Source organism: Anthonomus grandis, chromosome 7, assembly GCF_022605725.1.
Source record: "Anthonomus grandis grandis chromosome 7, icAntGran1.3, whole genome shotgun sequence".
Classification (NCBI taxonomy): domain Eukaryota; kingdom Metazoa; phylum Arthropoda; class Insecta; order Coleoptera; family Curculionidae; genus Anthonomus; species Anthonomus grandis.
The window spans coordinates 14658146-14672278 of NC_065552.1; the positions used below are offsets into that span (position 1 = coordinate 14658146).

At 30.7% G+C, this 14133-nt stretch overlaps 1 protein-coding gene across 3 annotated transcripts in view; it reads left to right on the top strand.

The window, feature by feature from the left end:
- The window catches only part of LOC126738979 (uncharacterized), a 192388-nt gene extending 179684 nt beyond the window's left edge, over positions 1-12704 (top strand). For 2 of the 3 annotated variants that reach the window (XM_050444497.1, XM_050444499.1), the window contains exons 11-17: positions 2813-3046; positions 3724-3902; positions 3958-4054; positions 4138-4312; positions 11425-11529; positions 12081-12303; positions 12361-12704. In XM_050444497.1, the coding sequence (XP_050300454.1) occupies positions 2813-3046; positions 3724-3902; positions 3958-4054; positions 4138-4312; positions 11425-11529; positions 12081-12303; positions 12361-12688 (1341 nt within the window). In that variant the 3' untranslated portion in view covers positions 12689-12704. Of the gene's footprint in view, positions 1-2812; positions 3047-3723; positions 3903-3957; positions 4059-4137; positions 4313-11424; positions 11530-12080; positions 12304-12360 lie in introns of those variants that run through there. The other variant, XR_007661508.1, reaches the window with a different exon arrangement.
- Positions 12705-14133: the final 1429 nt, after the last annotated feature.

Genomic DNA, 14133 nt, shown 5'->3' on the forward strand with positions numbered 1-14133 from the left:
TTAGCCAAAAACGGCCGGACACGTCAAATTTAATATTGAGGGGGACGGAAATGCGTTTCTGTCCTCTGAGGTCATCCTGTCACCCCCAGAGTTCCCATATCAATTTTTTTAAATATGAATAGGGTTCGAGTGATAATCTTTGAATGAAAAAAATATTTACTTTTTTATTTTAACAATTCGTTCCTTAGAGATATGAATAAACATGGCTGACCTGCTTTAAAAGTTTAAATCTTGCATCTTTGTTGCCTGCATAAATTTTCTTTTTTTTTACATTCCGAAAATTCAAGTTATTTTGATAAAACATCAAAATATACAGTAAATACCTGCATATTTCTACGCTTTTATTAGTTTAGTTATTTTTATTTTGGTTTCGGTGTTTTATTGAAGTGAGCAATAACAACCGTAGTACGAAGAATTTGCTTAGTCTAGTCCTGGTGGTATTGATAGTATTGATACTAATAATTTATATGCTACAAGAAAGAATTGAGTTGGTGGGTTTTTATTATTAACAAAATAAGTCTGCTAGAGCAGCAGCACGTGCTTTTAATGGTAATCATCCGGACAAAATGGTAAATCATCCTTATGTAATGGATTTTATGAGGAAGTTTCAAGAAACAGGGTCAGTATAAAGCAGAAAACATGAAGTTCAGCATCCAGTGAGAAATGAAGGGGTATAACTTGCAGTGTTGCATGTTGAGATGGAACTACACAAATGGAATTACCCAAATATCATGCCTACAAAATCAAACTAGTATATAAGCTAAATGAAGATTTTGGGCATTTTGTACAATTTTGTGGTACTTTAGTGATAGTTTAAATCGTGAGAGAAATTTGATCTTCAATGTCTGTTTCTCGGACGAATGCTCCTTTTATTTACATGGTAAAGTCAAAAAACAAAACTGTCGATAATGCAGCGACACCAATCCTCATTTACTTCGAGAAACACATACGCAGCGAGTCAGCGACCTCAAAAACTTAACGAGGGCTGGGAGATATTGGTAAACCTTTTTTTATTAATACAAATCTTAATGCTGAAAATTACTTGGAACTTCTGCAGGACGTTCCAAGCGACGTCACAAAGCCTGATTTCTTTGAAGATCTTCAAAATAGAATTGTTAACGAGTATCAGTTAATAAGCCCCAAAACGTTCGCTAACGTGCGTAGACGTTTGGCACAACAGCTGTATTTTTGTATGGAGGTCAACGAATATCATTTTTAACATTTAATAAAATAGGTGTTAGATACTTTTTATTTTCTTCATTCAAAATAAGGTTTATTTTTTTATCCACATTCATATTTCTTGAAAACATATTGATAAAATAAAAATCATATCACTCAACCCCTATTCCTAAAAAAATTAACATGGGCGCTCTGGGAATGACCTGATGACGTAAGACAAAAGCAATTTCGGTCAATAAATATCCCCCTCATTATTAAATTTGTCGTGTTCGGCCGTTTTTTTCTAAACAATTTATTTTTCAAGACTTTCAAGGTGGACTGTTTTGTCTCGGTCACCCTGTATACATCAAAATTCATTTAACAAAAGTACATTTCCTTGGAAACACGATGTTCGTTTTTCTTCTGTTTTCACCATTTTAATTACCACAAAAAATCCTTCTGGTTTGCTAACTTACCCGATCCTGTATCTTAAATTTTAATAAAGATACCAATAATCGAAAGCATTCTGTATAGGCAAACAAATATTGTACAAGTTGGGCTTTTAATATAATTTTTTTAAACGGTACCATCCCTAGATCAAATACTTAGTTTCGAGAGAATGAATATATCGGTCGAAGTTTATTCCTTAGGTTTTTTATCAATTATCTCCAATGGCAGCTCGGCGCTTAATCAATAGGCAGGTCAAAGAAGTTATTGACAGCAATAAAAGTATTAATTTAATATTAATTTTTAAGTTTTTACCTAAATAATTAATAATAAGAACTTAAAATAGACTCATTGAGGTTTAGAAGTCAGAGGTCATATTATATTTTTAAATTCAATTTTAGTTTTCTTAAATACAAAAAGTTTAGTATTTCACTCATTCAGACATTCTAAATGGACGCATTGGAATAATAATTTTAATGTTTTTCAGGCACACTTTCCAGGTTTTTGGAATAATTTTTTTATCTTCCATACATTTAAAATAATTATTCGGTAATCCGATGCTGTTCTAATCATTTTGTATGTCTTTAATTAGTTTTTAGTAATTAATATTCTAGGCATTTTACCCTTAAGTACTTCAAATAACTATTTATATTTTCCAGACATTCAGAAAAATTGTCATATTTGTTATTCATTTGAAGTAATTTTACTCCAAATCACTTTGCAATTAACAGCTTCATGACAACTGAAGAGAATGTTTGGATACTCATTTAGGGAATACCGGGTGTTTTTCCCTTTGTTTCATGTAAATATGTAACCATTCTGGTTCCTGATTGATTTTCAGTAGGCACCTTTCTGGAGAAGATTAAAACTGAACAAGTTTGAATTACTACTGCTTAGCGAAACGCGTGTGTAGAATGAAATAAAAAATTTTGGTATATGGTAAAACGGTTTTGTGATTCCTTATAATATTATTTCATATTTTCCGTGTTATATTATTAATATTTAAAAGTTTTTTTTTCTAAAAAATGTTTGTTTAATTTTAGCACTATATTTTGGGATGAAGGCGAGCTTAGTAAAATTAATTAATTCATCTTTAGAGGAAAATATTCTGATTAGAAATGTTATGAATTGTATTTATTATTTTGGGTCAAATTTCACTCAGAAACATTTTTATAATATTTTGACTCAATCGATTATAATTATTTAGGTTCAAGTTCAACCATCTCTTCTTGAAGGACAATTAAAAGACCATGATGCTCCACAGGTGCTGATTGAATTAATTAGCGGGAGCGAAAATGCCATAAACAGAGAAATTATTAGCGAAGATACCATAACAAACAAAGAAATTAAACAATTTAACGCTGAAGAAAATCCTCTGTTACGTGCTTCACACCCACCGCTAAACCGGTCATCTAATCCGGCAATAGATAGCTGCTCTCAGGTAATCTATCAAGTTAGTAGGTGGTTTTAATAAATGAAGACAAATTTTATAAATCTGTTTTTTAACGGTAAATTTAAAATTATTGAGAAAAATAAATAAAAACTATCTCATTGACACTATCTAACTAACTTTTAACAATTTTTGGAGTTTTTTTTTCAATACAATCTAAACTTTAAGGTTTTTCACTAGAAAATCTATAGGAAAAGTTATTTAAAAAATAATAATTTTCCCAATAAATATTGCCAGCAGATAATATAAATAAGTTTTGTAATAAGTCTTCGGAACCTAACAATATAAGAAAATTATTAAATTATTTAACAAATTATGAAAATAAATTATTTCAAGTAAATTGGCCATAGTAGGTAATAACTTAGTTATTGGAACTCCTGATTCTTCTTCATTTTAATTCCCACAAAAAAATATTTTAAGTTTCTTATACTAAAATATTTTCTACAAGAATCAGGGTTAAACTAAAATAATTCCATAAAGCCAATTATTTCTACTACTTTATCACGCCTACTTTGAAGTTATTTTTCCGTAAATCTATACCCGTATACATTGTATACGGGTAATGAATGAAATTTCAAAAGACTTGATAACTTACCATATAGTGACGATGGATTAATATTCTTTAAGTAAACTAAATCTAATATCCTTAGTTTCATCAAACTTTTCAGGTAACACTTTTGAACATAAAAGAGAATGAAGATGGCGCACTTGTTTTTCAACAAACCCTAGATCCCAGGGGGAACGAGTCCAAACCAATATTAGAGGCTCAAAAAGATGATAGAGGTTCTAGTACACCTTCGGAAATCACCGTTACTATATCTTATACTTTGTCTGAAGAAGAACACAAGTAAGATAATTTATGAACCTTGTCTAATAAATATTATTTGCGAAATAACTTCTAGATCAGAGAATGGATCATTTAATAAACCAAGATCTGAAAGTCCTGAAATAGAAATAAACTCCACTCTGCTGGATCGTGATCAATTAAAAAAATGTAGTGTAGGTATAGTATAAGAAAATTAAAAAGTTGACAATCATAGTTATTTTTATTTTTGGGTAATTTTATGTCTTTTTTTTAATAGAGTTCCAAGACACTAACATTAGTAGACAAAGACGTTATGGATAAGCTCCGTGATAAACTAAGATCTGTGGATACCACAGCGTCCTTGCCAGGTTTTACAATACATAGTGACGGCCATCGTGAAACTCTAGACAATTTTCTTAAAGGACTCACAAAGATTTCTTCTCAAGGCTACAGTAAGTATAGTTTCTATGAAATATCGGCTCGATAGAATGGTTATTCATTTTTTGTATTTAACTGGCTAATACAAGAATGAATAACGGTGAAGGTAGAATCTTGTAGAAATTATTTAGAAAATGCCGTTAATTATCATGCTTCTACTTATCATCAGGATTGACTGACTTACTTTCCATATGTGTTTTATAGTCTTGTTTTGGCCTGGTTTCTGTTCTATTATATTCCGACTTCTATGACAATTTGACAACCCTGTAAAAATTTTTAATTTTAAATGATATTTCTTCTTTTTTTCATTTAATAAAAATGACACTAAAGCATTCGAATAATAGATTCAAACCAAAAATAAAAATTAACATAGAATTATTCGCGGAATTAATCGCATTAGACGAAAAGTAAAAAAACTACTGATTTTTGTATGTCTGTAAGAATATGCTTTTATTGAAATAACACGGTCATCAATATAGCACATTAAAAGTTTTATGGGATAAGTGGAGAACTGGAATCTGTAGTTTAGAGTTAAGGCAAAATAGGTTTTACCACTTCACCAAAATACAATATTTACCAATCAGCAGATCTAGTGTTTCGCTATCAAATTGATAAGCAAAATGCTACTTTCTCTATCGCATCTGTTATTCATCACAATTGTTTCGTAATTATCAATTATAAATTGTTATACAAACCCGAAAAAATCAATAAATCAAATAAGGCCAATTACTGTCTCCACTAGACGATGCCCAATTTACATTAACTCCAAGTTTCTGGTAAATAAGTTGGAAAATAATAGATGACGTGTTTAATAAAAGTACCTATATTTTAAATATTTTCGTAAATCAGCCAAACAATTGCTTCATATTTCTAAAATTAACTTTTAAAATAAAAATGGCAACCAACTTATTGTGAATATCTACTCTTATTACTTAAAATAAAAATATATAGAAGATCTTAAAGTTTCTTATTTAGCACTTGACTATCTTTAATTAATTTAACAAAAATTCATTTTCAAAAAAAAGTTTTTTTCATAAAAATTTGAAATTTTTTTTAATAATTTACAGCTATTTACATCTGTGCACATAGGTTTAAATAGGAGGCGATACACGATGTGTTAGTACCGCATCGACGGAAGAGCAACGCAGCTTGCTGCGATAGCAACGGCGTTTTTAGTCATTTTCACCTAAATTATTACATTAAATATCTTGTTTTAACACAGTTATCAATTCGCCAAATGATTTTTTAGACATTCTGTAATAATTGAGAAACTTATCATGATATTGCCGAATATTTGTATGAAATTTGTCGATTTTTTTTCTACACCACTTTCAAAATATGGATGCCTTCAATGTTTACGTTATACTGACTCTCGCATAAAAAATCTTTTGCTTCAAGACCACAAATAATTCTTAGCAATGAAGACATTATTTCCCGATGAAAGTCTCGAAGCAATCAAATTTTGGAATCCGTTTTCAGCGCAATGTGTATCGCGCATATTCCATGCGGTAGAAACGGAAACGCACCCGTTTCTACCGGATCGTGTATATCCATACTAAGATGTTCTGAAACTATGGGCAGTCTGTTTGCTTCCAAACAGTTCTGGTGCAGTAAGGCCAAGTCCTTATGTAGAAATTGAAAAAAAAAACGAATTATAATATCATAAAAATTGTCATTTAATTAGACAGATACAAAACAATTCTATTGTTTCTCCTCAAAAAAATAGCAAACATTTTTTTAAATAAACTATTATAAGATACTCTTTAATGAATCGATATTCAACGTTAAATAAACGGAGATAATGTATTTTAAAGAAAAAGATTATGACATGGCAACGCCGCGCGATCCCATTGTTGATGCCACGAACACAAGGAATCACCAGTGACGTCATCAAAAAATATTTACATACATGATAAATATTTATTAATAATAGTGTATGAGTTAAGTATAAGTAATATTTCCGTTTACGAACTATTTATGTGTTTTTTTAAGGTACTTTATTTTAGAGTTAAGATACCTGCCTAATAAGAAGCATTTTTATATAAAATAAATTTTTAATAAAATCTTAAAAATGTATGTTTTAAGACAAAGATACAACTGGCATTTGTATTAAACAAATGCCAGTTTTACATCACTTATTTTAGATCATATCAGATAATATATACTGGACTTCTTTAAGAAACTTAAAGGGGCATTATTGCTATATCCTAAAATACTTAATGTCTTTATTGAAAATACTTAATAACTATAGATAGGTGTACATAGGTATTATGCGATTTTTCTGCCAAAACAACAACAAAACATGAAATAAGTCCTGTTAGTAAAACCATGGACAAAACTCCAGTTTTCTTTTTTTTATAGTCTATTAATAAATAATTAAGTATTAAAAAAAAAAATACTATAGGGGAAAGGAGGGTAAGTTGACGAAGTAGGTAAGATGACGAATTGGCTAAAATAAACCTGTAGCAACACTTAATGCAATGGCGATCCAGTCAAAACACGCGTACTCCTCACCTAATTGGTTTGCCGGTTTGTTATCACTCTATCTATCATCACAAGCTATTTATGCATGTTGATACTGTGAGTTAAGAACCGAATTAACAACAGTTCATTTGCTTTTCTTATTTTCAACATTTTTGTTTCAAATAACGTAGAAGGGTAAGTTGGCAAATAACAAAGTAGGTAAGATGACGAATTCGTCAGGTCACTCAACACAACAGAAAGAGAAATAATTTCAACGACAATAGGAGAATCTCGCTTACATGAAATTGGACTAGAACTAAAACTCAACTTACATGAAATTGGGGAAGCCAATATGTTGGCAGAGCCAGTGCCTTTAACCTCTGGCGTAAACGTCGCTAAGCCGTTATCACTAGTAGACAGTCATTCCATGCCTTCTTGTCAATTAATGAAGCCAAGAAAATCCAAATAACAAGTGGAGTATCTCTTCTACCTCATGCAATCGTAAAAAAAACTACCTTCTCTGATCCTTTCAAGCAAACCGGTGAAAGGTGCTCTGGGAAAAAAGAAAAGGAAAAACGAGACAAAGGACAAGAACCACATATACTGAAAACGACCAAATAAATACAGATACGATAGTTATACGATTCTTCTTCTTCAGAAAGTTCAATAGAAATACCTTATCATAAAAGTGATAACGATATAGATCTGGAAATTAAGAAAACGACAAAATGTGTTTGATTTGCAATGAAGAAGGCAAAAACAACGAGTTATGGTTTCGATGTGACTTGCTCTAAATGGACTCATAGTGAATGCACGTATCTAAACTTAAAAAAAGCTAGTTTCGCAGCACATTTTTTTGTTGTTTTTCCATGTTCTATCTGTATTGTCATGGCATATCATATTACATTATCACTATGGCCATTGCAATAAGATCTTGAGGCTTGTAGATAGCACGTTGCCAAGAAAATTAATAATTGGATAAAAACTATAGACCTTGTCCTTTTTTCCTGCAGTTTACTCAATACAGTTCGTCAACTTATCAACTCTTGTGGGTAAAATGACAAACGTTGCATCTTTAAAAAAAAAATTATATGCCAAAAATGTGTTTAGCTAGAGCTTTATTATTTTGTAGGTCGATTTCTGTAACAAATAGATTTTAAAATATCAATAAAGATTTTTCGTTTGGAAAAAGAAGTGTAATCTGGATATTAGCCTTGAGCTCGCCAACTTAACCTCTCCTAAGAGAAAGTCACGAGGCAGCAATGCCTGAACTCTTTGAACATGATAAAGATATAACAAATTGTCAACTAAAATTTTTCATACCAGAAAATAAAAAAAAAATATTTAACAATCGCTACTTTCCTGGTGCTCGTTTCAGGGTGTTCTACCAGATTAACGACTACCTCTTAACCTTGCCTGGTTTCATAAACATTTACCATAGCAGGTCCGTATGTAAAATTCATGTCAGCATACTCAGCATTCCTAAAATTTACCACTTAAAAAAATAATCTTACCTATTGAGTACCTACTACTCAACTGTACGTCAAAATTACATTATGTTTAATTTTTTATATGACAACACAAACAAAACGCATTGTCTAGCGTTTTGTTTGTGTTGATCTTTTTTTCCTCATTAGAATTGTTTCACCAATAAAACACGTGATGAATCGATTATTTCAAACTCAAATATTTCGAGAAGAGAACAGGAATAGTATTTAATTAGTGTAACTAAGGCATTCATTTCTTTGGCCAAAATATAATAAGTTCTACAAGAAGTCATTAGCCTTTGAAAGTCATATAAGATACGTAGATAGCGCCCTCTAGAATAAGAGCTAAATTAAGGGCAAATTCAAATTGCTCATATCACAAGACGATTTTACCACTAATCAAAACTGTTTATTTTACCCTCGATACATGTTTCGTAACTATGTTAGCATCTTCGAAAGGAGATTACTGACTGATTTCAGTTTTACAGTGGTACCACTGTCTCTTAATTTGAGTATCAGACCAAAGGTTCCAACCATAGGACTAAACTAGGACCAAATTTCTCATGTCAAACAACCTCTAGGTACCAATTTTCATTCAGAAGTCGGCATTATTAAGAAAATTATGCAGAAAAAACAAAAATAAATCTTTGACACCCTGTAACTTGAAAACCAAAAATTCTAGATCACACATGTATACGAACTTTTTATATTAAAAATACTTAAACAAAAAATGAAATATCGGATATTTATTAAATATAGGATAAGTAGATATTATACAGGGTGAGTCGGGAGGAACGCACCAAATTCCGGGTGAGCATTATACAAGGTGTCCCATTTTGGGTACTTTTGCGGGGTATCTCCATTATTTTTAGCGTTAACGAGATGCTGTTTTCGCGATAGTGTACTATTTTTTCTCGAAGCTAAAGATGCCCTTAACAAAATTTTCATAGCTTTTTTAGTTTTTAAGATTCAAGGCATTTTTGAAAATATTGCATCTTGGGACTCATATTATCTCCCCTCATATCTCCGATCTTCCTCAACTCATCGAACAGGTAAAATAATATATGTTCCGTAAAATACAGTGGTGTAGATAATTTTTATTGCGTGTTTACTGATTTTAAGTTACAGAAGAATGTTATTTTAACTTTTCGATAAGTTGAAGGATAACGGAGATACAAGGCGGGTCCCAAAATTCAAGATTTCCAAAAATGCCCTGTATCTTAAGAACTAAAAGGGCCATGAAAATTTTGTTAATGGTATCTTCAGCTTTACGAAAAAGTAGCACAGTATCGCAAAATTACACAAAATCGGACACCCTGCACACGTATTTAAATATTTTTATAGCGGACGTGAAAATGATTTTAAAAAACCCATATGTTCTTATGTAATTATCATTTGTTTTCAAAATATAGCATAATTACAATCAAAATTTTCTATATTACCGTGGTTTTAATTACAGCGCTGTTTTAACAAATTTTCAAAAATAACGTCATTAACCTCTAAACACATTCTACTTTGTTTGCGAAGAGTCCTTGTTGCTTTTCTAAGTATATCATGCATTTCTAATGCGTCGAATTAGGGTTTTCCGAGTGTCGACTTGCATTTTATACACTTAATTTTTAAACCAGCCCAACGAACAATAGTTCAGTAGTTCTTCTCTTGGTTCAAATATTGCTTGAGCTGACTAGCGAAATATGCGGTATGTCCACCATGCTGACAATAAATTTGCATTCGGATGTTTGGAGGAATTTCCTCTAATAATGGTTTCAACTCATTTCGCAAGAAAAAGTATTCTCTTCTGCGAGACGATTTTCTAAAAGGTTTGTGCCATTTAAATAAGTATCGATCATACCGCACCACGCATTTACCGAAAACTTGTTCTGAAAATTAGTTTCGACTGTTGCGTGTGGATTTTCGTCTGACTATACATGAGAGTTGTGAGTATTCTTGATGCCATTACGGGTAAATGTTGCTTTATTGGTGAAAATATGCGCGATACAACAGGATAGTTATTATTTTTCCCCAAATTTCATACTTCTAGCATAACGTTCCGGTTTTAGGTGATATACACGCTGTAAGTACATGGTATGGATAAAGGCCTTGCTTGTGGATTATATTGATTACTTTTTTTTATGTGTTACCATTTAAGTAGAAAGTCTTCGTGAGCTGTTCGTTGCATCATTATCTATCAAACTCAGAATATTTTCTACTTCATCTAAACATTCTCGAGTGGCTCGTTCAGATGTATGCTAGTACTGAGCAGAGTTACGGTCTCGCAAAGCTTCGTAAAAACTCTAATAAATACGTCTTTACTCGGATTTCTCCAGTGTGGAAATCGTTGACAGTATTCTTGAACAGCAGCTGTAGCATTCCCATAACAAAAGCCGTAAACAAAAACATATATGCATGTTGTAAAAACAAACAGGTCAAACACGCTGATATATGTCAGAATAACCAAACGGACCAAACAATCATAAATTACGTACAGAATTCGTGATAAGAAGCGGTAAACTATTTAAATCATTCAATTAGGCTATAATTTAAAAAGAAATGAATATCGTTTGAGAATATATGAGTTTTTAAAAATTATTTTCATCTGTATAATACTCATGTATATTTGTTGTTATAAAGTAGTAACATTGATATGGAAATATTCCCTCTGTGACAATAACATTAAAGTTAACAATTTTAAACTTTAACCAACAAAAAGCAGGTCATAGTTATAAGCATCCCTAATGGTAAAGATGTACATATTTTAAACAATATTGACGACAGAGATAGCAATTTACTGTTTATTTTGACCAGTAACTAAATATTCGCGATAAGGACCTATTTAAAATTGTATTTACAGTACGAGTTATAATGCTGAAAACAAAGTCTCAAAAAAATGGGACAATTTTTAAAAATTCGCTATTTTTATTAATTCTTTAATTTTTATTATCTAGAGTATGAAATAATAATATATATGTATATAATAATATACCAGATTTAACATTTTTTTTTAAATTCACTTTTACGTTAGCGTACGCCAATAAAGCGGCTACATTTACCTCCTGTCCCACTTCCCCGGTGATGCAGGTATCCTTGTCGGTACTTTCCTATTATATTATGTAACTATAATTGATATGTTGAGTTATCTTTTAAGCGCAGTTCAAAAACTATTTTAATAATTTCAGATTCGCCGAAAAGTGAAAATACAGATAAAACTATAAATTATGTATTTACCCATAACGAAAATAATCTGGAATCCCTTAGGAGTCATTTGGAATTGGCTGAAAATGGTAGGTTATTGAAAAACATATTTATTTGTATAAATTGTTTTATTTTAATTTTTATGACCCATGTATTTCTTTATTCATAATTGAGCTCTTGATGAGTCTGTATGCTGATTATAGACAAGATTTTGAGAAAATTCTTAAATCCGAATAAAATTTAATTTAGCATTAAGCATTAGCATTTAAAATGCGTACTAGTTTTAAAGGTACATATAATGATCACTCGACTATACTTCTAGTTAAATGCTTTTAAGACTAGAATTTATTAACTATGAATGGAATTGGGAAAATGGAATTTTCTCATTATGTAGGAGTTGCTTATACAGAGTGTTCCGAAACTTATTAACCCATAACAAATCAGAGCTTTTTAGAATTAAAGTTAGGAGGACTCTTTGCAATGTTTAAAAAGGTTTCACAGCTTTTTGTTTTCAATTGAATATTTTTGGACACTCATCCGAAGCTTTAAAAATTAATTATATTTGCATGTTTTTTTGTAAACTACAATTTTCTTATAAAGATTTTAATATTAAGATAATTAGTTTCCATACATTTCATAGGGAGGTACAAAGATGAACAAGATTTGTTCACGCAAATACCCTATCCAATTTCAACAGAACAATCTAAAAAGATAGATCTTTTGTATCAACAAACCAAAAATGCACTTCACGATTCAAGACCGCCACTACATTTTAACCATCTAGACGAAGAAGTAAAGAGAGACAAATATGCTTTTATTCCAAGGCGCAAGCTAAAAAAATACTCTCCTGACCAATCCAACAGGTAGAAAACACTATCAGTAAAAATAGATTATAAAATTGATATGAGTTTAAATTTTAGTGATACAGTAACAAGCACTTCTCTATCGGAAGGAGAAATAGGCTGTAGGCACACCATAAGCATAGGGGAAGTTCACGTCTGCCGTCATAGACCACAATGTCCGAAAGCCCGAAAACGGGTATTAAATAGAGGAAATTTAACATTGTCTCCATCATCAGCAACGCCTAGACCCTATCTTTCAAGACAATTACCTAAAAAATTCGACCTTAATGACCCTAGTGTATCTATAGAACAACGAAGAACATATTTTAACAATTGGGTAACTTATTATGTAAAACCACAAGAGGTTTATCAAAGTAGTACGTCAAATTTTAGTGATAATAAATAATGACGCTAAAAGGAAATAGTATGTTTATTCATTAAACCTTTTAAATAAAAACATCGGTTAAGTTTTTTTTTGAATATCCTAAGGAATAATCACTACCTATAAAATGACACTAAAATTTTCGTTATATTGCTATTGGTATTTTAATTAGGAATAGTCTATAAACCTTGTGATTGTTAGTTTGTCTAATTTAGCTTAACTATATAGTGTACTTGTTTAATATTGGTATTTTAATACGGTAACTTGCAATTTTCGAAATATTTAGATTTATCATAAGCTGCATAACAATTAATAACAAAATATTCACTTTATATGACTAAATAGAACATTTCCATAATAATATCTGTCTAATAGGCAAGGTAAGCGGCTGTATCTGCTACCATCTGGCAACATTGGTTTTCTTTTATTATTATAAAATTGGCCATAAGAGAATTGTGAAAATATTTTAAAGTTCCGTATTTCACTAATTAAAAATTAAATAAAAATACGTAGTTTTTCCGAAAACTTATAATATACTTTTGATAATACTATTAGAAAGCCTAGGAAATTCTTTATCATTTTGATTCAAGGCTCATTGTCCTGCGAATGGAAGGCTGTTGAAGGTGTAATCATTAAATTATAAAACACTTATTCAATTTTAGTAATTCAAAATTTGCTTTTAAGATCAATGTAGCTGTTTTAAATAGATGATCTCATCACTACTCTACAGTTCCTAATAAAAGAGCTGGAATAATTAGTTTTTTTCAATTGAAAATTTGAAAATTTATTCAACATAAGAAATACATGCTTAATACAGGATAGATGTAAATAAAATTAATCTATAGTACCAATACAATAAAGTACACCTAGGTGCAAGCACCTGTATGTGTATAACTTAAAATTAATTATATTACTATACATAACATAATTATATTTACTAGGAGCCCCATACCACTAATTTACATAAACCTGAGGGTAGTGCATTTAAAATACAGGTAATACAACTATAAGACACAAATATTAAAAATTTCAGAAGAAGAGGAAAAAGTTAATAGTTATTTATAGAAGGTCAAGTAAGGCATCATAATTTTCATAGATAAATCTTTTACAAAGTTCTGAAAATTTTTGCTTATTTGTAATCTCCCGAATTGTCCGTGGTAACTTATTGAAAATTTTTGGTCCTATTACAGAATTACATCTTTGGCTTCCATCGAATCTGCGAAATGGTACATTAAGATGTCTTTCAGTTAGTTGTCTGGTTTCATGTTGGTGACTTATGTAGTTTTTATCTTTAAGTTTATACCAGAATAGACAACTGGAGTATAGATATAAGGATCTAATATTAAGTATTTTGGTATCATACAAGAGCGAGGTGGGGTACAATCTGTCTTTTTTATAGATTATTTTGATAATATAATTTTGAACAGTTTTTAAGGATTCAAGAGCATTATTGTAGAGTCCACCCTAGG